General features: G+C 32.9%; 1 protein-coding gene across 6 annotated transcripts in view; it reads left to right on the top strand.

The window, feature by feature from the left end:
• LOC100754537 (protocadherin-11 X-linked) overlaps positions 1-26218 on the top strand; it is a 474898-nt gene that overhangs the window by 312776 nt on the left and 135904 nt on the right. For all 6 annotated transcript variants that reach the window (XM_035450272.1, XM_035450271.1, XM_035450270.1 and 3 more), the window contains one exon: positions 14037-14226. In XM_035450272.1, the coding sequence (XP_035306163.1) occupies positions 14037-14226 (190 nt within the window). The remainder of the gene's footprint in view (positions 1-14036; positions 14227-26218) is intronic.

The following is a 26218-nucleotide window of genomic DNA, read 5'->3' as shown; positions in this document are numbered from 1 at the left end:
ATTTACTAATTTTCCTGGTTCAATTTTAGATGTCACCTGTTATTAGCTATGGTGTCATACCTGCCCTGTTGATCTATAGGAGTAATTTGTCATAAGTAGACATGGAACATTGCTATTGTCATGCTTATCAATTCTTGTTTAGGTAAGGCACATTCAGTATGGATTTAGTCTATGGTTCTCTTAAGCATATCATGAAGCTACAGCTTTCCAGCAGGATTAGCTACTAAAAAGAAAGTGAACTAATAAAAGAGATGGATCGATGTACAGAGTTGTTTTTAAAGAAATATGGTGAAACTCTGGAGACAAAGTGACTCTTTAGGCTTGGATTGATCATATTAAGTACAATGATTTATGCTACATATTTAAAATGGTATGTAAATGATTTCCAAGCACTAAGCAATTATCTCACCAGTTATTTTATTGTATATGTTTGAGATCCACTAATTCTAGCAAATTCTATTAATGAATCATTAAAAATTATATTACTAATAATACTTTTCAACTAAGTGGAAGAAAAGTGGAAAGGTGATGATGAACAGCACTGAGATATTGGCATTATTAATTATTAAATTTTGCTCTGACTGAATATTCCATGTTGAAACATGATAATTAATACAGTATAAATCAATCAAATGGATTTTTATATTTAAAAGTAATTCTATATTCATGCCTTGATAATGGAATTTTGAAATATATTTTGAAACTTCTTCAATACCTATGAAATTTATTTAGGGTCAGGACCTTTCAGACAGATCTAATACCCTGGCAAGAGAAAGTAATCTAAATTTATTTAATATCTGTTGTATACTGTATTCCAAAGGCATTGTCTCCTATAACAAACTGAACATCCAAAGATAGAGTTGAACCTATGTATTTATCCTTTTCTCTGTCTGTCTGTCTTATTAGACAAAGTGAAGTAAATTGTGAAAATATGACATGGGAAGGGGATTTCGATTAAGATTGTTAATTGTGTGGTGTATGTATAGAGAAAAGGGTTAGTTGAAATAGGTTCTTATATCCAGATATTCTTTGTCTGTCCTTGATGATATGAATACTTCTTTCCTTCTATCACAGAGAGAGCCTCTTTCACATAGGAATTTCATATCTTTCTTTCAAGAAATATAATCAAGGTCAGCGTGATCTTGCACCTGCTGCTTTTCAAGTGCCTTTAGCTCAAAATAATTCTATGCCATAGTAGCATATTTAGGAATGATGTGCTCTGAATTCTTTTATGGCATTAGATTTCAATGATGAAAAAGAACAGAGGAGAACACTTAAAGTGATGCTTATGAACAATATTTCTGCCAGAAATTATGAAATAAGCTCTTCTCTGGAGAGGTTGACAAACATCATCCACAGTCATATCATAAAGATCATTATCTTATATCTTCACATATATACCTATTAGTTTATAGCCAAGATTCATTTTCAGAATGCTATGCTTAACTTAATCAAGTAAATTTTTGTTTAAAACAGTGTTCATGCATGCTAAGTGAACCGTGTTCCTTTACATTAATTCACCTAAATAAAATTGTAATTGTTTCTATTATACACCGTATTTATTCTGTTCTAACATTCTGAGAAGAAATGAAATCTAGAATTTAACAAATTCTTTTTATAGACATTAGAATACAAAATTAAGCAGTTTAAAAGCACAGAGGTATATGTGCCACCATGACTGCATAATGCTTTGAAATTCTAAGATGTACTTTTATTAATTGGTATTTTTAAAAAATGATGTCTTTTGTGTAACCAACAGCTTATTCAATCTTTCTTAAGAGCTATTCAATAGGAATGAATTAATTCTTGGTACCATAACTCTAACAACTAATACATGATGTGCTACATGCAATCAGAAGCTGCTGAGAGAGAAAACAACATTATTTCCAACCAGGGAGGTATAGCTTGACAAATTTTCTAATCCCATGTAGCCAGTCATAATGCATCCTCATATAACAAACACTAAACTATCCCCCTCCGTGTGTGTGTTTGTATAAACAAAACAACAATAATTAAAAAAGAAGTGGTCATAAATTCTACAGAGTACGAGGCATGTGAGAAGTTAAAGGGGTGATAATGAGACATGAAAGTGATGCAAATAGCACATACATGATTTTTTAAAAAATATAAATTACATGCACTTTGTGTAATCTATAAAAATAAAGGTAAAGGTTGCAAGGACTTATGACTTTATATCATGGCAGCTTGTTGGAACCTATTTCCTATGTTGGGATGCCAGGCTCAGTCTTAATTGGTGGTGGTAGGGCTTGGTCTTGCCCCAACTTACTGTGCCAGTCTTGCTGACTATTCACGGGAGCAGTCACTTATGAGAAGGATTGGACAGGGGGTGGGCTTGGAAGTGAAGGGGGTCGGGAGGAGAGGAGGTAGGGAGAACTGAGGTTGAAATATATAATGAAACATAAAAGAATAAGTAAGTTAAAATATTTGAGGCAATTCAATAACAACATAAACTTACACATTTCAAATTCAACAACAATACAAACTACAGAAACCCTTCAAACTCATGGAAATCGAACAATGCACAACTGAATCACTCCTTGGTCAAGGAAGAAATAAAGAAATTAAAGACCTCCTAGAATTCAATGGAAATGAATACACAACATACCCAAACTTATGGGACACTCTGAAAGCAGTGCTAAGAGGAAAACTCATAGCACTAACTGCCCACATGAAGAAACTGGAGAATAGTCACATTAGAGAATTAACAGCACACCTGAAAGCTCTAGAACAAAAAGAAGCAAACTCACCCAGGAAGAGTACACATGAGGAAATAATCAATTTGAATGCTGAAATCAATAAAGTAGAAACAAAGAAAACAATACAAAAGATCAATAAGATAGACAAACTTTTATCCAAACTAACCAACAGGCAGAAAGAAAACATGCAAATTTAAAAAATCAGAAATGGAAAAGGGGACATAACAACAGACACTGAGGAAATCCAGAGAATCATCAGGTCAAAGTAAATTTTTATATATTGGTCTTAAGTTTAATGCTAATTTTTTTTCATTCTGGATGCTTGATCATGTGAAGGTTCTTTTATTGCTATATGTTTGTACATGTGTTTGTCTATGTGCCTAGAGTACATTCAATTGGGAGATTGTTCTCTTCATTAATTCAGTTTTGGAAACTTTTTTAAATTTTATTGCTACTTAAGGACAATTAAAATGTTAAAAGATTTAACATTATTGTAAATACTTGTGTTTGAAATTGTACCTCTCCAATCTCAATTGCTTCTGCTCTAGCATTGCAATATCCTATCTTTTTCCCCAGTTAATGTTACTACAAGAAAAGTGAACTATTTTACTTCTGTCATTGGTGGTCTATAGGATTTATAGAACTTCAATTTTTCTTAAATGTGAGGACAAAGGCAACAGTAAACTTTTCACTTCAATTAAATTTGAGTAAGTGACACATTTTATGCAAGTAGACTTCATACTGATGAATGCAATGTAACGGAGATAAAAGTTGTATTTCAATCATACTAGAGTTCCTCGAAAATGTATGAGAAATATTCATAAATTCAACACACAACAGAAAGAGCTAACATACTATCAAATGTGTCCACTCCTTTTTAAAAGGAAAATAGTTTAATCATTAGTATTTTTAAACAAGTTTTGTTTCTCATCACATTTTGTTTTGATATCTGCTGACATAAAACAGAGACTATTTTGATTCAAATGTTTATGTAATTGATGAAAAATGCCAGGTTTCTCCTCTTTCACTGTATGCTGCAGAGTTATTCCAACCTATGTAATTCAAATCAGAAACCATCTGTTGCTTGAATGACATTTGGTTTATTTAAATGCATCAATTAAACAGACATGTTGTGTAACTATGGCAATGGGTGAATTATTTTGCAAATATAAAGAGCTGACAGCAGAGGAGAAGCACCAGTTAAAACAAAATATAGCTTCTTTCACAGAAATAAATTTCGTACAATTTAACAAGCAGAAAAAGAACTGTTAACTGTTATTCTTAAAATTACATGATTATTGGTATTCTTTATGGTCATAAAGCCAACCATATTTGCAGTCCATTTTCATTATCAACAGTAAATGAACTTAAACACTATTGGGCTGTTCATATTAACTGTGTAAATATAAATATTTACATAGTTACATATACATATCAATGTTATTAGAAAAATAATTATTCTGATAGCCATGTGAATTTAAGTTACTAATTTTAACTTCAAATTAAATGTCTTGCGCAAAGTCTGAAATATCTTACAGTGCTAGAAAACTTGTCATAGAAAAGGACTATGCTCATGCTTTGCATCAATGGAAGGCAGATTTATAGATAATTGGTGGAAATTTTACCTTCTGTCAATGTTTTAGCTTTTAAAAGATGGAGAATGAAAACACTTGATTGTCCACATTGAATATAAAACAGAATAAGAGTTTTATGATTCTCACCATGAAGTTGGTGAACACTCTTTTGGCAGTTCACATATTATTATCCACATATTTTATTGTAAATGACAGTATTTTGTGTATTTGAAACTATGACATATGTTTCTGGTAAATGAAAGAGATATGGTAATAAAGAAACTTAAATGTAAATTATTAAACATAGCTAGAATCAGTACCATATTCAAATGTCTCTTGCAATTGTTTTGATATGTAAAATGTTCATTGTGACCACAATTGTTATTAGTGTTAGTATTTAGCTTTTAATATTAACTATCATTTTGGAGACACATAAATTCCAAAGCAAGTTAAATTTTAATTTAATTTTGAGGCATCAACTGTAATTTTATAAACATACTCATTCTATTTCATTTTACAAATTCATGCAATTCTGAAATTCCAAATTTATTAATTTGTCAATGTTTTTGAAAAAACATTTAATCTTTTTATTACAAATAAATTTATTACATTGTTGTTGAGTGGAATCAAATTGTGACTCAAACTAAGATGCTCTTTGGTTGTGTCAAAGAATTATGTCTAGCTCAGACCACACACACACACATACACACACACAAATATAAGCACAGGTACACACTCAAATATCATAATTAGTTAAATGGGATAGTCAGAGCTTAGAGAACCCTTGCTTTTTCTGGAACAACTGAGAATAATGGAATTTTTCATAGAAATATATAGTAGCAACAAATATCAATATGCATGAAAACAACCAAGCAATAGTTTGAATGATTAAAACCTCTCGATTATTGATTGTAATAAAAATTGTAAGAGGCAATAAAAGATGTGATTATTCAATTTCTTGAACAGAAGAGAAAAACAAAGAAAATGGGCCAAATTTAATCTGGGAATATAAATATAAATATAAAATACATAATTTAAAAATAAAAATAAACAGCCCACAAATTACAGGATGTAATAGCATACATTTTGCATAAAATATGAAATATTTCCTATATCACTTAGGATATACAACTAAGAGAAGTGAGTTGACCATATAATAGAGATGAAAATTTTTGAGTTGATTGAAAAATAATTCATTTACATAATTTATTTTCTAATCTGATGTATAACTTAAGGTACAATTGCCATAACATTTACTTACGGGAAAATACAGATATCCCTGAAACCCATAGGGTTTTTGATTATTATAGAATTTAGGAATTCAAAAGCTTAGGATATATTGGGAGTTGGGAATTCACAATGTGTTATATATGAATCAAAAGCTATTCTGTTGCATGGTAGAAATTATAAGTCAATGTGCATTCTTTTAGCTATATTTTCTAGCAAGAGTGACAGGTGATGACAATGAATTTAGAGAAAGGCTGTTTCAGGCTATATTAGAATTAGAGTCAGGAGGATTGCAAGGTTGTATGATAAGTTTGAAAACTTTTGACATGTAATTCTAATGAGATACTCAGAACATCGTGCTCAAGCATTACATAATGAGAATCACATGTTGGAGTAACTGCAGATTCTTTGGTGCCAGATTAACCATTCCAAAATGTCACTTACATTATATTATGGAAATATAATGATACTCTTTCATCTGTAGTATGCAACTGTAGCTCTATGAAGTATAGTGGTGTTTTGCCTATGGAAGATTCAGTTAAGCAACAGCGGTATTTATAAATATGTTATGAAATTTTGATGTGAACTCCAAACAATGAATGTATATTTAGGGGGCATCCCACTTGATTTCTTCCTGTTAGTAAAGGAACATAGCAAACTATAAAGTTCTGTCATTATTCAGTAAAAATCCAAAATTTATTTCTGTCTGCTGAAATCATTATTAAAATCAATACATTTGCTTCAAATTATATGCCATAGCTTTATTGAACTGCTGAAAGATTAATAAATTTATATTATGTCACTATATTGTGTTATTATACCATATATTAATATAATTGCACACATTTTGTGCTTAGTATAAAATTTTCAATATATAAAAGAAAAACTTATTCACTTTTTTTTTACTTAAATAATTCTTTCCATGAAGTAGTTAACAGTTCTATATATTGTAGAAATACAAAAATATTTATTTTCATTTATTTATTTATTTATTTATTTTTATTTATTTTGAATGTTCTTATATTATGGATGGGAACAGAAAAATAACTACAGACACTAAGATTAATTCACTTAAAGTGTGAAGAGTAGTAGGTTGCATAACAGAGTGTCATGAGAAGTAGAGAGAACTAGAGATGCAAGTCACAAAGCGTATGGGAACCTGGCCAGAGCAAGCAGAGGAACATTTTGTTGACGAGTAAGGTCTGTTCTCGAGCTCACAGGAGGATCGGGTCCCCATCAGGCTCACATTGCCTGCCAGGCTGCTGCTACCGCTTGGCCCAGAAGACCTACCCACTGCACGGAGGCACAGCTGTTGCTTTTGCTGTTGTTTCTCTTGTTGCTTACCCTGCTGAGAGAAAAGCTCATGCAGCTACAGGCTGCAACCATGATGGTCATGCACAGGGTACAGGCAGGTGGCCAACAATGAGGGCAAGGTGTACCAGGCTTTTTCTTTTCCGGCCCCCAACGAGCTCCCAAATCATGACATGGAGACTATTAGTTTTGAAAGATTGGCCTAGCTCTTTTAACTTAAATACTTAACATGTTTCTCTTTGTCTACCTTTTATCTCGGGTTTTTTTTTTTTTACCTTTTCTTTCTGTATATCTTAATTTCACTACTTCTTGGGTCTGACTGGCTAGTCAGTCAGAAGCCCTTGTCAGAACAAGGGCTTCCTGTCCTGGCCACGACTCTCCTCTCCTTCTCTTCTGTTTCCTTTCAAACCTAGATTTCATCTGTTTATTCTCTCTGCCTGCCAGTCTCACCTACCACACTTCTGCCTCACTCTTGACCATTCAGCTCTTTATTAGACTAATCATATACTTTAGTCTGGAAAGGGAAAACAAATGCAACACATGTTTACTTAATTAAACACACATACTTACATTGTTGAACAAATGCACCATAAACAAAAGTAACACCCCTCTACACACTTACAGTAATATCCTGCAGCACAAAGAAATGTAACACATCTTTGACTAGTTAAAAGAATATTCGACAAAGAATATTCGACAACAGCAAGGTCGAGTACAACAATTTGAAGATCAAGTAGGTCCTGCTTCCAGACAAGCTGCCCAACTGCACGATCACCCTGATCACCCCGACTCTGCAACAAGATATCCTAGATGAAGAATGGTTCGTTTCTAGTGTAAGTCACCTCAAAAGATGACCATAGTCCAAGTTGCTATGTAAACTATGTTGTTGGCCACGATCCATGCTGCCACAAGTATCCTTGTTGATGCCCAAGATCTAGCTGTTGCTGGATACCATCATGATGTCCATTATCTGAGCTGCCACTGGATATTATGTTGATGTCCATAATAAATGCTATGACTGGAAATCATGTGGAAATCTTGTGCTGCTATAGGCAAGAGATGATCTATGCTGCTATGGATAGGGAAGCCTCTTTCGAAGTGATATAGATAACTGCAGACTTCTTCCTAAGAATAAGAGGCATTTAATGCTTCTGCGCCACACACCCCCAAAACAGAAACAGTTCAGAAAGGATGTGATTGAAAGTAGTCCTTGAAATTTGCAACACAAATGGTGAAGTGTAGCTCCTTACAGTTGATGACATCTGGAGAGATGGTAGGGAAGAGCTAAGTTTTCTTTCAGGGGAGTTTGACCAGGTTCCAAATTGGACTTGGTGGTTTTTTTTCTTTCTGTTTTGGGGGTGGGGCAGGCATAAGTGTGTGAGGGTGGACTTGTGAGGAATAGGAAGCAACTGTGATTGGAGAACATTTTATGAAATTCCTCAAAAATAATAAAAATTCTATGTTGGAAATTAGAAGTAAAGAGTAAAAATGGGAATATTGTTGAGCAATAGAACATGCATGTGTCATGTGCAAGGCATTGCATTCAAACTGCAGTACTGTAAAAAAAATGAAAATAGAAACAATGAGTCCAAAACATTTTAAGGGGAAATAAGTTTATTTTGCAAGATATGCTGATTACTAATTTATCAAAATCAGTAAAACTATTTTTTGATCAATTCTTTCCAGAAATGCCAAAAGTACCAAAAGGCAATGTGATGTAGGAATCAGTAAAGTAATGATATGAAGGGGAAAAAAAATCTCAGTGTTCATAACCCATCATATTTTAAATTTAAGAAGACTATAATCTATTCATTTTGAACTAATTCCAACTATTAAGGCTACATTTACTGGAGAATTAAAACACTAGACAGGGAAGAGTGATGACCTATTAGGAAGGAGTATTTGCTACTCTTCCAGAGGAACAAGTTCAATTGTCAGCACCCACATGGGGAAAATGACAACTGTCTGTGTCTCAAGCTCCAGGTTACACAATCAATGCCCTCTTCTTGTTTCATGTGGGTGCTTGCATTAATGTCTCATACACACACAAATGCATGCACACATGCAAACACACACACACACACACACACACACACACACACACACACACACACACACCACACATGCGCGCACCCATGAAAGTTCATGTAATTGATATTTTGTGGACTTCTAAGAAATACAAAAACAGACTAAAGGTATATAATATCATAAACTTTGAAAGTGTAATGTAGAAAAATTCAAACATCCAAGATTATATTTTTTCATCAAACAATTCATCATGATTTAAATTTGAGATGTTCTAACCATTGATAAAATTGAGTATAGTCAAGACTTTTGTCAGTGTGTCTGTCCTGCAGTTGGGTCTCCAAGTATACATGCATATATGTTTCAAGAGAAAGAACTACTAGTAATGGTGATTTGGTGTTTTTAAGCATATTCAGGATGATCAACAAAAGCAACGAGTTTGTTTCCTGAGGGTGACCCTTATGTACTCACTTATTTTTTCTCATCTATTCTTTTTAAAATTCAATAGATGTTAAGATATATGTCCAAACCTACTACAAATTCATTCTAGGGCACTTCTTTATAATGGTTTTTAGTAAGTTACCAGCACAGAATAGGGCAATATCATTGTACTAAAGTTCCTTTGCTGTTTTAGTGTTGATAAACAAGCATACATACTGCATCACTGTCTTTATTTCCAAAAGCAATGTATATAGCCACTTCTTCTATCATTTTCTATAAAGTTATGTAATATTCATTGGGGACTTCTGTTCTGTTAGGAGGATTGCTGACCCCTTAACCACAGAGGTTAAGCTAACAAAATCCATGTATTTATGCCACCAATCTTTCTTTGTTAATAGTTAATATTTTCTATTATCTATTTAACATAAGATTTTAAATGACAAATGTATACTTAAATATAATATTATTATGCTAATACATAAGATATTCAACTGCAGGAATATACAAATACTTGTATATTTACAAAAATTTACATTTTTCCTAAATAGCTATTCAATATAAAAATAAATTTTAGTTTTATGACAATGTAGCTTGTTTTGTATGTGGTATTTTAGATTATTTGTGGAGTATAATGATGACCTTTAATTTTGCATAATAGCTAATGATACAAGAATTTTTATGATTTAAGATTTTGTATACATTTCAACCTATTTTCCAAGTTCTTTAATTTTTATCAGGCTGAAAAGCATACATCCTTATATTTTATTTGAAAATAAAATTAAGATCATAACTAACATGTGCAAGTGTGTGAAGTTAAACCTAAAGCTACAACACTTCCAGGTTCTTAGTGAGAAAATGGTCTAAAGCTGTTTTATTGGAATGGCAAAATTAGCCTCCATCAGGGTTTTTGCAAACTATGGCCAGCAAGGAAAACATTTTTTAAGCGTTTGAGTAAAAATAATTTTCCAGACACACACACACACACACAAACACACACACACCACACACACACACACACACCACACACACACATATAATATATATTTAATATATATATATATATATTTAATATATATATTAAAGCAAACAATTGGAAAATTATTCTTAATGTCTATATTTCTTAAAACTGTTTTATACTGTAAGATTAAGTTGAGATTAACGTCATAGAATATGTCTCAGAAAGCATAAAGTTTTCCCATTAAACAATTAACTAAAAATATTTCTATTCTACTTCATATCACTGTTGTACTGTGTGTTCTAGAGGATGATTTGTTTTCATTGTCAAAATATACATACAGTTTATCTATCATTTGAATTAGCTATTTATTCTTTCTTTTAAGCTCAAGGACATTTGTATTATATTTTAAAAGAAAAATCCACAGACAGGCAAGGTATAAAACTTCTACACCTTCCTGAGAGAGGAGAATGGAATAGAAGAAAAAGAATTCCCTGTAATTTAAGCTGTAAAAGTGGCCATATGGTGACAAAGCAGTCACACGATGGAGCAAGTAGATTCAAATGTTAGGTAGCATCCTAAAGAGTTAAGGTAAATATGCTTAGAGAAGAAAAGGTTTTCTTTTCTGAAATTAGAAATGCAAGTTGATTTACGGTCTCCATGGTAGCTAGCCTGAATCTTGTGACCATGCAAGATTCTGCTCTAGGGTTGGGTATTCTGGGAAGGAAACATAGAGTATCTCATTAAATAACTAATTATTCTGCATGGATTAAATTGAACCCTCCTTCCCAAAGGAGGTGTCTTAACCAGCTCTATTGGAATATCATGTCTGTAGCAATACCAGAGACCCTACTCTCTTGACCAGGATTTTCTGCTCATAAAATTTCTGTCTCTGAAGTGGTCACCTTAAAAGAAAATAGAAGCCAGAGAAGAAGTCAGAGCCCCCAAACAATTTTAACAGCATTTGCTCCTCAGATGCTGAATGACATTTTTAGCTTTCAGCCAGAAAAGAAACTGTGTACTTTTCTTTGTAGAGTCTTCTATTTTAAACCGCTACAAGTTTCTACCTTCTGTTTTCAGGAATTTCTTAACACAACCAAAAATCTGACAATATTATTTTGGATTGTAAGTTTATCAAGGCTTAATAAGTTACAGTAAGTAAGTTTAGGCACATACCCCTCATGAAAGCACAAGAGGAATGGATCTTGGGGAATGAGGAGGTTGGGAGAGAGACTGGGGGGGGGGAGAAGAGGGAGAGGAAACTGCAGTCAGGATGTATTATACGGGAGAAGAATAAAAGATAGATAGATAGATAGATAGATAGATAGATAGATAGATAGATAGATTGACAGATAGAATCAAGGCTTATATAGTGTTTTTAAATTTCAAATCTTCATTTTCTATACTTTCTGTAAACTATTATAAGACTGTGTGCTTTTATGAATATGACATTGTTATTTATTACAATATACTCCTGCTAAAGATCCTTAGTATTAATGAAAAAGTGACTGACAGGTGATGAAATCCACCTACCTGAATATCCTCTATCATGATTAAATGCTATATTAGTGATGAATATGAATTTAAAATCAATGTAGCATTCAAATTATGTCTTTATAGTAAAGAAGATTATAGAATACCTTTGGGTCTTTGCCATTCTTTTCTCTCTTTATCAGGAACTGTGCCCTAGATGTAAAGAAGAAGAGACAGATGGTAGTGAATGAGTAAAATCCCAGAAAGATTCCACTTTAAAAATTCCCTGAGTAATGCAGAGATCATAGACAACATAGTATATTTAATCATGTAACATCTAATGCCATTATATACAAATTGTTTGAGCAACTACACATACAACATAAAAAAATGGCCAAAAAGCCCACAATTGCTCCTAAACTCTTCTTTATTTCACTGTTAAAACAGATGAGAGTGGCAATGATGATGATGATTGGACAAAACCACACTCCACACTATATATCCTTGGCTAGCCTGGGGCAAGATTTGTAGATCAGGCTGGCTTCATACTCACAGACATTGCCTGTCTCTGCCTCTGTAGTGTCATGATTAACGTTTTGGGTCTCCACAAACTACCAAATTTTCCTTGTAGCGAGCTGTTTTATCTGCTTTGGTTTACTTCTGCTAAGAATGACTTAACAAACTATTAGCTGCTAACTCTAGCAGGTGCCACTTTTTTATATTGCTGTAAAAGAGTGTACTATTAGAATGAATGGCAAATTTGATGATTAAGCACATTAGATTATATTACACGTTTATCATTTTATATTTTATTTAAAACATACTCTTTAGATTAGAAACTTGAAATTAAGACAGATGCAAATTAGGCAATTCAGTACTATATTCATGTATATATTGTATCTTATCAGATGGAAGAATAATACTCAAACATTTATATCATCCAATCTGAAGAAATTCCCGAACACATAAACTGAATTTATGAAAACATTTGTTGTTTTCTGTCACAAAAATGAATAATATGTTTTATTTGCATGTTTTATGTTGCTAATAGTTTAGTGTTTGGATTGATATATACTTTTAGGAAATATCATCCTTAATTCTGGGGGATAGAAAACTAAAACACCTTATTTGTATATCCTAAATTTGCACAGTGTGCAATAGAAATGTCTATTATGTGTTGAAGGACATCTCTATTACTGTGATTCAATAGTCTGGAGATAGCAGAGATATTTCACTGATGACTTGAGATCAAATGTCTACTATGAATTCTTCACAGTGTCACAGTGTTTATTTTCCCTATTCTGGGAATATATTCTGGAATATTTTGGATATTATTCTTTTTATTGATATCTTTCCACTTCTCTTGTTTGGGCATCCTAATAGTATATATAGGCCCCCTCAGATTATACCTGGATTTCTACATCATGAATAGTTCAAGAGAATAAAGCAGGCATTGGGGATTTGATTATACTAGCCCAGTACAGAATTATTGAGTCTAAATTCGAAGATTGGGAAAACCAGAGAGTGAGATCTGATCCATTCAGGAGGCTGTCTTTCTACACTAGTTACTGTGTAAAATAGAACTACTGAAAACTAAGATGGTGCCGCATCTGGTTGGCATATTTTTGTTCCTAGAATTTACAGCCTTCTTACATTAAAAGTCTAATACTATTTCTATTTTTAACCTATTTAGACATTTTGTATTCTTCTATTATCACTTATAATATTTCTTATACCTTATCTTTATAATTGTCCTTTGCAGTTACCCATAGTATGTGGCTAGATTTACTCACAGAAGAAAATTAAATGAATTCTATCAAAAACCTTGCCAATAAGATACTTCGAAAAGGCATTTTTTAAAAATTTAAAGAATAAATTATTGAATAAAGTCTATTTCAGTTCACTGGAATCTCACAGAAAAGCAACAAAGCTGTGTTATATTTATTCATTCTTGTGAATCAAAAGGTGAATTATTGTGAAATACTGCTAAGTGTCTCTATCTAGTATGCTCAAATAGTGTAAAGCCTAACAGTCTCTTGCTTAGAACATATTCCTGCTCATTCTGCTTTCATATATACTCTCTTTAGAAATATAATTGAAAAAAAAGAAATATAATTGAGGTAACAATGCTGCCCAGTGAAACTGGTTTGAACACAGATCTGCCTGTTCACAAAAGCCTGAAATTGTTCACAGTGGAAGATAATTTTATGTGGCTTTACCAAATAGATGAAATAATTCATTTTATAAATTGAATTCATTTAATAATTATTCAGAATATTGCTCACAACCTGTAATTTCCTTTGTTCCTTTCAGTCCCAGCGACGTGTCACATTTCACCTACCCGAAGGCTCTCAGGAAAGCATCAGTGATGGAGGGTTGGGAGACCATGATGCAGGCAGTACATCCCATGCCCTGCCTCTTGGCTATCCTCAGGAAGAGTACTACGACCACGTGGCACCAAGCAACCGCACTGAAGGGGACGGCAACTCTGATCCTGAATGTAGTAAGTGATCTTTCCTAGTTCCTCGATAGAAATAGATTAAGTCTGTTTGCAAATCAAGTTTTCATATCTAATTCTAAGGGCCAACTACATATGTTATTTTATCTAGTAGCATATTCTTAAAAGGTAAATCAAATAAGGTAGGTGACATATATATATATATATATATTATATATATATATATATATATATCAGCTGATAGTATTTGAAATACAGGATAGTGGATACACTAAACAAAATTTACTAGGAAAATTATAACTGCCATTTTGTTTAGGCAAGGTAAGAAATTTCAATTCTTGCACAATTTTATTTGCAATCTACCATATTCTCTCATTTACTTTATTTGTACATATAATAAATGATATATAATTTATATTATTTATAGGGCTTTTGTATTTTAATAGAGAAAATCATTTCCAAGTATTTCAGGAGAAATAAGAACTCTAACTCTAGTGGAGGGAAAATTTGACTGAGAATTTCAATTATAGATTATCCTGTTTCATGTCATTTTTTAAAAGTTCCTGTTCCTGTTTCATGTTATTTTTTAAAAGTACCACCATGCCTCGAGATGTGTCAGACTCCATTGACTCCCCATGGGAAGCCTTAACCCTCTCTAAGGAGTGGATAGGAGGTATAGTGGGGGAAGGTGAGGAAAGCAGGAGGGAAAGTAGTGGGAACTGGGATTGGTATGTAAAATGAGAAAATACTGTTTTGAAACAAAAATAAAATAAAAAGCCCCACCCTAGAAGAAGAAGCTGTTTACAATCGATACATACTGGGAAAGAGAAAAGTCAATTTTCTCCTGGGGAACAGACTGGGTATATCAACCAAACTCCAGATTAGGCTTTATGTATTCATTTTTTGTTGTTTCTGTACTTTTTGTCTGTTGATTTTTTGCTTGCTTATTTCATTTGATTTACTTTTTTTTTAGAGAGACAGAAAGAGAAATAAAATGGTGTAGTTTGGATAAATGTGTAAGTAAGAACTGGGGAAGTTAAGGGACAGGGAAGAATATTATTAAAATATATTACTAAATTTTTAATAAAAATAAATAACATATTACAAATACATTTTTTTGGAATATTTATTTAAGATGTGTTATATTTTTATGCTGTAGAATATTTATTTAATGATGCAAAGTTGTGCTGCATTTTTAATGTGGCATTAAACTCTATAAAGCTGTGTTACTTTGCCTGCCTAAAACACCTTATTGGTCTAATAAAGGGCTGAATGGCCAATAGCTAGTTAGGAGACAGAAGTAGTTGGGGCTGGAAATCAGATCAAATAAATAGGAGGAAAAACCTAGACAAGAAGCAAGAAACAAGAATAGAGGAAGGAAAAGAGGACCTCTGGAGCTACCCACCCAGTTACAGCCAGCCATGGAGAAAGAAGCAAAAAAAGCTATATAGAATAAAGAAAGGTAAAAAGCCCAGAGGAAATTTGTAAAGAGAAGTGAGATAATTTAAGTCAGAAAATCTGGGTAGAAACAAGCTTAGGTAGTCCCTGCATTCGTAAGTAACATTGGAGCTTGCTGGCAGTTGCCCAAAGATTTAAAAAAAATAACTATAGCAAATTTAAAGAAAGAGATTTCACAATTGATCTCCAGACAGAAGACATTAAAAATAGCGTTTTAACATTTAATCCCATGTCTTGTTGGGTTTTTCTTCATTCTTTTCACAATTTTGGGGTGCCCACCACCAGGCTCCCAATTAAATTACAGGGAGTCTTATTAGTTCTTATGAATGTCCAGCCTACCTTGGCTTGTTTCTTGCAAGCTTTCCTTAACTTAAATTATCAGGACTATTGCCTTTTGCCTCAGGGCTTTTGCCTTTTCTCACTTCTGTTTATTTTACTTCCACTCTTATTTTGTGGCTGGCTGGGTGGCTGGTCTCTGACATCTCCCCTCTCCTTGTTCTACCTTGTTCATTCCTCACTCCTTTTTCTCATTTATTTTCCCCAGATTTCTCCTCCTATAAATATTCTCTCTGCCTGCCAAATATTTTCTCTCTTCCTATCCTGTCTCCTGCCTCACTAGTGGTGGTTCAGCTCTTTATTAGACCATCACATGTTTTAGACAGGCAAAATAAAGCTTCACCTAATTAAAGAAATGCCATGCAAAAGAATGAAACACATCTTTGTATCATTAAAACAAATGTTCAACAGCACAAACAAATCTAAAATCACTCAAAATAATTTATCATAATACCTTTGGGATGATTAACTTTTGAAAAGAATGAAATTGGCATTACACATCAATTTACTAATGATAAGAAAACAATTTTTGAACATGTAGGAGGCATAGTAAGTTTGAAAAACACAAAATTCAATAAGGTATGCATAAAATAAAATATTATTAGACTTCCATAAATTTAATCCTCATGTGTGCTAAAAATAGTTTTATGGATGTAAACAAATATTGGATAGACAAAAATAACTGATATAAGCATATTAAATAAACTGATATAAACTGTAAATGTTGAAAGTCATTTAAGTATCATGGATATTATAGATGCAGGAATTTAAACATATGGGCTTTTAAATAATAACTTACTCATTATAGTTCATTTATGTTTTTATTATTTTTAAGATTTTTTTACTTTATATTTACTTGTGTGTGCCAGAATCTAAATGTATACCACATTTATGCAAATGGCCACAGAGACCAGAACAGGGTTCCCATCATCTGGAATAGAGACCACAGGTGCTTGTGTGTGTCTCATATGGGTGCTGGAAATGAACCAGATCTTCAGGAGCCATCTCTCCAGCCTTTCTCAACATAATTTAATCTCTTCCTTTAGATGATAAAAAATTAGGGGGATATATTGGATAAACATCAAGATTTAAAATGAAACTAGAAATTCTCAATAAATAACAACATAGCATCATTTTTCACTTTTGTTCCCTGCAAATATAGATGCTCACACAAAGGTGTAACCATATAAAAAATTGGCAACAAGTATTAAACACCTGATATCCCCATTATATTTTAAATTACATACTCAGTATAATTAACTAGTATTAATTTAAAATTATAAATTTTCAGCAACCAGGCCGGTCGTTGGTGGCACATGCCTTTAATCCCAGCACTCGGGAGGCAGAGGCAGGCGGATCTCTTTGTGTTCGAAGCCAGCTTGGTCTCCAGAGCGAGTGCCAGGATAGGCTCCAAAGCTACATAGAGAAACCCTGTCTCAAAAAACCAAAAAAAAATTTTTTTTCAGCAACCATCCATAATAAGTGTATCTTCTTTCCTATTCTGGGGAATATACATAGTTTTGACAGGATTTACCACTCTGATGAACTCAGATGAATTTCTCTTTAAAAAAAGTATAATTATAAATAACATATATGTATTATGTAGACATGTATTTTCCACTCATAAATTACCATTTAAAATATATCCAAATAATATTTTGTAAATTAATATGAATGCAGATGTGGAGAAATATGATTTTTGTAAGGAAGAAGAAAAGACTCATTTACATATGTCTTGTTACTAATCCCTTTTCAAATAAGATTACATAGAATGAACATCCAATCCTTAAATAATCTTTTAATCTGGTTAAGACAAGATAGGATATTATTTATAGTTATAGAAAATGATTATACATACTACACATTATAGAACATATTTGAAATTATGAATCATTTAAAAGTATATATATATGTGTGTGTGTGTGTGTGTGTGTGTGTGTGTGTGTGTGTAAACCACTTCCTATTTTTAATAAGATATTTAAAAAGTACATATTCATTCAGAATTCTTTAAATGAGTTTGCCTTATTTGTATTTAAAGATGCTGCCTTAGGTTCAGTCCTCAATGTCAACAAAAATAAATAAGACAAAAATGTTAATGATATGACTTAAGCTGACATAATACGGCAGATGTAATATGCATTAAAAAGCTTACATATGTAGAAATCAAATTTGGTTCAATTACTAGGAGTGACCATTGATCTCCTCTGATAAAAATGGCCAAATTCAAATTGGCCATTGAATGTTTCATTCATATTTATAGGATGAAGAAAATGAAAATTCCATATTTTCAAAGTTCAGTTGATATTATTTTAAATTAATCTGGATTTTGGCTGTAATATTGTGAAACAAGGACTGTATTTGTGTTACTTGTTATTTTAAGAAACGTAAGTGAGATCTAGAAATATTTAAAATTTGTTTCCCATCTGTACACAAAACTAAATATTTTGAGTCAACTTTTAAAACTTAACTTTTAACATGATTAATAATAATGATCTATTCTCCTTCTGAATCTAAGATGTTCCTTTAAATTATGCTTCAACATATTTTTGTGCATTGTGGTTACCTTTTCATATTTTAAAATATATTGCATCCTCATTATTTTTCCTTTCTTGATAAGGAATTGCTCAAAAGAGCAAGTAGTTCTAAAATTCCCTTGTAGGTTCTCAAACAAAAAAAGAAATGTATTTTTCATAACTAAGATTTTTCTCAAAACTTTCTAGAGGAATTTGGTAATACTACTTTGATTATATAGCCTGCTGGTTGACCAAAAATCCCCAATAATTTGAATAAATTATACAGTCCATTTTAAGTTTTGCCAATATTATTAATTTTTGTAACATGAAAAGAAAGTAGTGTGGCTAAAGAAACATCTCAGATATTAAATGTTTACTGTTCATGAAGAAGACCAGAATTAGGTTCCTTGTATCAAAACTGCCTGTAACCCCATCTCCAATACATTTGACTCCAATGGTCACCTACACTCACATGCACATATAACAAATGTCAGTAAATTGAATAATTAGAAATAATTAATTTATCTTTTTGTTCAGGAAACAACTTTAGTAAAATATCTTTTGTCATTCAATTTGACAGCTTTCTGAAATTTTATATTTCATATTATATCTATTTATTAAAGCATTTGATATTGTGGTCACATGACACACAAGTTTATAGTTTTGTATGTTTGGGCCACAACCTATACTGCACACCTTTTCTCTTAAAATGACATCATCACTTTATGTGTACCATTTTCATGTTCTTTGATACTAGCTAAACTAATAAAAACAACAACAAACAGAAAGTCCATCTAAAAATGGTATTTTAGTGGTTTTTGGGTGGAAGTGTATAGTTTAACAAATAGCATACAGATTTTAACTGAAAGTTCTAAAAACCCATTCATAGAAACAGTCAGATTATGTCTCTGGTAAGTGCACAGTATGCAGTGTAGTTCATAGGCACAGATGTAGTATTGTCTAGAGATTTTATGACTCTCAGAAAATGCATTCTGTATGATCTTTTGTCCATATCTTTTCAAAATATGGTAAAAAACAATTTTTGAAAATAATATTTAAATATAGTTTCTATCTTACTTTTGTAAAACAATGTCCTGTTAATACAATTTGTGAAAAACTACTTGCATATGGAGGGAGTACAGATGGGTTTTAACCTCATAATGAATATACTTTTACTACTGAATTTGTACCAGTGTCCTGTCATATTATAATTTGAGTGGTTATAATTAGTGTTCCTTTGGATGTGTTGAAATGCTCCTAAACAGACAGAAATTGGTCTATACCTATCTTCCATAAATTAAATAGAAAAACTAGGTGTGATGGCACGCTAATACCTAGTGCCTTGGCAGTGCAGGCAAAAGAATCAGGAGTTAATGCCCTCTTAATCTTCATAATGATGTTGAGATCCACCTGAGATATATGAAAACCTTTGATAAAAGATTAAGAGAGGGATATCTTAGTTTAATAAATATTTCTCTTTTGATCAAAGGATATATCATGTGCCTTTAAAAACATGTTTTCAATGTATATGGTCACTTCACATATCGAGCATATCTTCCTGAAAATATTATTATGTAAATCACCTAATGGCTAGCATTTAATCCTCAAGAAAACAAAATATTTAAGTTTAAAATTGTATCAACTGCCAAAATAAATTATTCATGAATGTGTTTTGACTTTACTTGTACCATGTGCATATAGTAACAGAAAAAAAAAATATATGGAGTCTCAAGACTATATGAATATCACAAGGGTAGTTGTGAATTGGGTGTTTCATTAACTGAACATCTAATTCTAAAGATTGACAGCTGGAAAATATTAAAATAAATAAATAAAGCGATGATACTTTAAAAAGGATCATCTATCAATGCACTATTAAAATGCCCCTGCCTCAGAAATACTAGAATCCCATGCTCACTATAATTAAGAAACAAGTAACATAATTTGATTCCATAAGCCTTGTTCTTATGAGACACTTTTTAGGGAAACCTCATAAAAATCACATATTTTACTGAAAATAAAAGTGAATTTCCATTATTTTGTTTACAATGTCATGAGAAACGAAGTGAATTCATTCCACTTTAGAGAAGTTAATCTCCACCTGAAGACTGATGTACTTAGTTGATTCTGACTTGGCTGGGCTGTATACAAATGTCTCCTTATTGAAAATATCTAGATTATGACTTTACAAAGTATATCTTTTATGAAAACAGCCTATATTTAGAGAAAATAAAACTGCAATTTGAATTTTGGTAACTTCCTTGGTAGAGATAATGTTGTATGAAACCTCAAAAAGCAGCATTAACACATTCCATTTTGTGGAAAATCTATAATACTCTAATGTCTACTGTATTGCAAATCTACAATGTTCAGTGGGTAAGGTGAAGTGTATTAGTGACAGAATATGTTTATTCAGTATTGGCTTATAGTGATATGGACCCAACTATAAATCAAAGAATGCCTGTTTCTAAAAACTGTATTCTGCACCTACAACAATGGCAGACCATGGAGGAACAATATAATTTACATTAGTTCACCAAATGTGAAATGATTTGAAAATTCTGTCCACTAGCATTTCTAATCACTGTTATGATTATCAGTGATATAAATTACTTGGATAAAGTGCCTGATCATGGTGACTCTGTCTAGTTAAGTACACACCACAATGTTTTCATTTGTCATTGGTTTGCAAACAGAAGAGAATGAACAGCTTTATAATTTGAATGGAATAATAGAACATTATTTAGTATGCAATGTCTTAAGGTAACAATACAAACAGAATCAATTTTTGTTGTAAAAGATGTAGATTGCAAACATTGATACTATTCAATACTACTGGCTTATTTTAGGGTCTTTTATATAGTAATAGTATTAGGTTTAAAACATATATTGAAATTTATGGGTCCCCAAGAGTTCAGCTTTTTGCTGCTGAGAGACAGTAAAGTACATGCTACAGTCATAGTTTTTGTTTGTTTGTTTGTTTGTTTTTGCATCATTGTGCTTAGGCAGATGTAGATATTTTACAATTAAGGAGTATGCAGTGTGTAAGTTCCATTCCATTGAAGCTTATTTAAAATGTAGATAATAAAAAATGGATAAAGCCATTAAATTTATTTTCTTATTTTTGGAGGGCAAAGAGTTCGAGACAGTTTCTCTGTTTAGGCCATGATGTCTTGAAACATTCTCTGTAGACCATGCTAGTCTCAAACTCAGAGATCAGCCTGCCTCTGTTTACTGAGTACTCAGAACATAAGTGTGTGCCCACACCTCCCTCCTGGGAAAATTATTTAGTATAGTGAATGGTCTATCACCTCCAACTTCTCTATGTGAAAAATACAGTAATAATGAAGACCAACTTAAAATGTTTTTTAATTTGCAATATGTAGGCTTAGTGCAGGCAAAGGAGAATCTCCTACAAGAGGTGATCTTTAAAAATTGTTACAAAGATCATGGATCAAAATAAGAAATATATTCTTAAAGTTTGAAACTTGAAAACATTTACAGTATTCCATTTTGGTGACAGCCTGGAAGATGAGTGTTATCTTTAGTATCTTAAATCTAATATGGATTAGGTGGAGGTTTATCACTCAAAAGCAGGCCTCTGTAAGTAAAGCAATCTCTTATCTTGTCTTTTCTGTTTGAAAATAACAAGCTCTGGGAGCTTGGCACAAACTGCACTGAAAGCCAATGTCATAAGGTCTGCAGTGTCAGTAAATTGAATAACCACCTTCAGTGACAGAGAATCAGTGGGCTTCTTTACACAATAAGCCTTCTTGTGCTTCTAAGTTTTTATTACCCTACCTACACCATAAAATAAAGTTCATTTGACATTTATGTTTCTATTTTTTAATAAGCCAAGAAGCAATTCATTTTATGACTTTCTTCTGTCATCTGCTTCTTTTATCTGACTGTTTAGCCTTATTTTTCTTTGCTTATAAAACATCAGTTTTCATTTGTAGGTTTTTGAAAGTCAGTATAATTGGAGGGGCAAATGAAACTGTGGGGTGAGTCAGACTAATTAGCATTATTATCCATATACTAATTTCTTAAATGTAAAACATAAATTATAATGAATAAGAAGTACCACAACAATAAATTTTGAATCATCTTGATGTTTTAAAATTGCAGTATAACTTGCAACTCTCACATCTTCTTACACTAACATGCAATATCTAGTGAGTATATCAATAAATAAATTTATTACATAATGAATAAGTATGGGTATTCTGTCAGAGTGATCCTTGCAATTTTATATGTACATCTTTATTGGAGTTTGAAAATTTCCACTAGAGACTAAAGTACAAGTGACAAATAAGTGCTGAACCAACTTCATCCCCTGTTAAATCAATAATCAAGGTAAAGTTGTCTCCATATCTGTAGCTTCATGGTATTTATCTGACACTATTTTTGTGTATGTTATTTTGGGAAAGTTTTAGTTTATATAAAACTGTTCTTCCAAATAGTACACATGAAATTAGCCATTAGAATTTACTTTTTCGTGGAAAATCACTTTACATCAAAAGCTGTGACAGACTGATGAGTTTACATACTAGCTTTTATTATTTCTTCAAAACATACTTTTGAAAATTATTTTCAGGTTTTTGAAGCTCAGGATAATGTTCAGATTTAGTAAGGAAAATGGAAGAAGAGGCACTGTAAATCACAACAGCTTTCAGAAGATAATTGGAGAATGGAAAGAGAAAAGCTATGTCTTTTGAGTTGGAAGACATGTTCAGCTGTGTTTTCAGCTGGAAGGCATGTTCAGTGGCGTTTTTCATTGTGGCTGTTGACAGGAAGAGGGAGAGTAATTTCAGACACCCATGTACACACTGGCAGCATTAAGTGTACTCAGTGTGTTATTTAAAAATATGAATTGATTTGGGAAGGAAATGTGGTGAGATGAATAAAAGTATTTTAAGGGAAGGAGTTGGGGTGTGTTTGATCAAACTATAGTTTAGGCATGTGTGAAATTCTCAAAAAATAAACCTAAATAATTGTGAATAAGCCCCAGTATCATGTAAAAGAGATAGAACGAAAGAAAACGTATCTTCTGTGTTATGAAACAGACAAGTAAACAATTGTCTGATTCATACATTCTCAAAATCAGATGTTAAAGAACAACTTTCATTGTACTTCTTCATTTTGTAATTACTATTCCTGAAGTCTTTTCACTACAAAGCAAAGCAGATTACATCTTTTAGGCAATTACCTTTTATAATACAGAATTCTCATCTATGAATTGCAATTAACTAGTTCAGCAACCTTGGATAGGATTTTGTAACCTCACTATGTCTCCTTTTCCTTAGCTATAAAATGAAGGAATTATACTCATCCTCCTCTTAGTGTTTGCTTATAACTATTAAAACTCCAAAATGCGAATGCTCCGGTGTTGGCTTTTATATTGCCCTTGAATTTAAAACCTTTCTGGGAATTTGGATGACATCTATCTAACCTCTTCATAATGCAAATAAGAGAACTGAGGTTTAGACATTTTAATCAACAGTTTAATGTCCTAAACTAAGATCTGATGTTTATCATGTTCTAAAATAGAAAAGTCACTAATGTTTATAAGCACCTACTTTTTGCAATTTAAATGAATGAACTCATTGTGAATAAACTGGAATAAAATTTAAATAGTTATCATTGCCCAAAGGTAGTGTGGTAATATATCCATATGGAAAACTTTGTATATGTAATAAGGCCCTGCATTCCAACAAAGTTTCTCATTTAGAACCTTATACAATTAAAAAACCCATACAATTCACAGGTTTCTGAAAAGACCTATATAGACAAAGAATATTTTACAGAAAACACCAAAGTCCTACTGAACTATTGCAATCATTACACTATTTTTCACTGCTTCAGAGCAACTTGGAATTATCAATGAATTTAGAATTTATATTTTCTCTGTGTTGTACAGTTAAATATAATATCAGTCAGGAAAATCTCTGAATATACTACCTTTTCATTCTTCTCTATGTCAAACTCTTCTGTTTTGAATGTCTCCTGTAATTCATTCTAAACTTCAATTTTTATTAAAAAGATGATGATACATTTAAGAAGAATTTTTTAATTAGTTGGAATGATATTGTCTTAATTGGGGTTTCTATTGCTGTGATAATGCCTGTAAGGAATGCAAGGAAGAAAATTAGAGCACAAACTGATGCAGAGATCATGGAGGAGTGCTGCTTTCAGTCTTTTTCTCATGACTTGCTCAGTATATCTTCTTAAGGAATCTAGGACCACCATTCCAGGGGTGGCACTTCCTGCAGTGAGGCAGGGATCTTTCACGTAAGTCCTACACAAAGAATTACAGACAAATAAGGAATTAAAAGAGTGGGACATATAGTCATCTAGTGCTGCCTGGAGGATCAGTCTCCAGTAGTATAGGATTTAAAGGCAACACTTGGAGTTGATGCCTACTATGATTTTATCTGAGGGGGGTTAAGGGAAAAGACACAAAATATTCAGACCTTTGCTTTATTCTTATTTTGCATTCTCTATTCTTTATTATCCTGGTTGTTTCCTTCTCTTATACTTGATGTTTTCTTTCTAATTTTCATCCTATCTTTATTCTTCCTCATTCTCCCATTCTCAATGTTTTCCTTCTCTCTCTCACTGTTTTTTTTTCGATTTTTTCTGATTTCATTTTACATTGCAAATACAGTTCTTCCTCCCACCTTCCTACCAGCCCCTCTTGTCTACTCCCCCCACCACCATCTTTCCCCCAGCCCACCCCCACCCAGTCCACTCCTCTTCACTGGTATGGGCTCCCATGAAGAGTGAACATATACTGGCACAATAGGTTAGGCCAGAGCCAGGCCCCTCTCCCATGCATTAAGATGGAGCATGGCATCCCCCCCACAGGGAATGGGCTAGAACAAGCTAGCCCATGTACTGGGATTATGTCGTGGTCCTACTTCCAGCGAACATGGCAGCATACCCTATGGAATGGGCTCCAACAGGCTAGCTCATGTACCAGGTCTGTACTGTGATCCACTGCCGGGGGCCTTCTGATAGTCCAAGGTTCACAATGGTCTCCCACACACTAAAGGCATAGTTCTCTCCCCTGGAGTCTCCACAGTCTAGGGTTCATGAGTTTCCAAGATCTTGGTTCACCTGTCTCTGTAGATTCCTCTATCATGATCTTGATCTCCCTACTCCCTCTCTTCGACTGGATTCCCAGAGCTTGGTCTCGTTCTTGGTTGTTGATCTCTGTGTCTGGTTCCATCAATTACTGGATGAGGACTCTATGATGATAGTTGAGGTATTCATCAATCTGATTACATGGGGTAGCCTGGTTCGAGCACCTTCTCCACTATTGCTAGGAATCTTAGCTGGGTCCTCTTTGTGGATTCTTGGGAGTTACTCTATTACCAGATTTCTCCTTTAGCCCACAGTGGCTCTCTATATTAAGATATCATTTTCATTGCTCTTCCACTTCATCCCTCCCTGCCAAGGCCATCTCATTCCCTCCTCTTCTCGTCCCTCACATCCCTTCCCCTTACCAACCCACTCCCAAGTTTTCCCGGTAGTTATCATCTAATTTCTCTTCACACGGTGATCCATGTGTCCCTCTTAGGGTCTTTCATGTTACATAGCTTCTCTGGAGCTGTGGATTTTAGTCTGGTTTTCCTTGACACTACATCTAATAACCACATATGATTAAATACATATGGTTTATGTCTTTCTGAGTCTGGGTTACCTCAGTCAGGATGGTGTTTTAAGGT

This window comes from Cricetulus griseus, chromosome X (genome assembly GCF_003668045.3).
Source record: "Cricetulus griseus strain 17A/GY chromosome X, alternate assembly CriGri-PICRH-1.0, whole genome shotgun sequence".
In the NCBI taxonomy this organism is placed as follows: domain Eukaryota; kingdom Metazoa; phylum Chordata; class Mammalia; order Rodentia; family Cricetidae; genus Cricetulus; species Cricetulus griseus.
The sequence above is the reverse complement of the archived record's forward strand: the minus strand, read 5'-3'. Positions and strand labels throughout refer to the sequence as shown.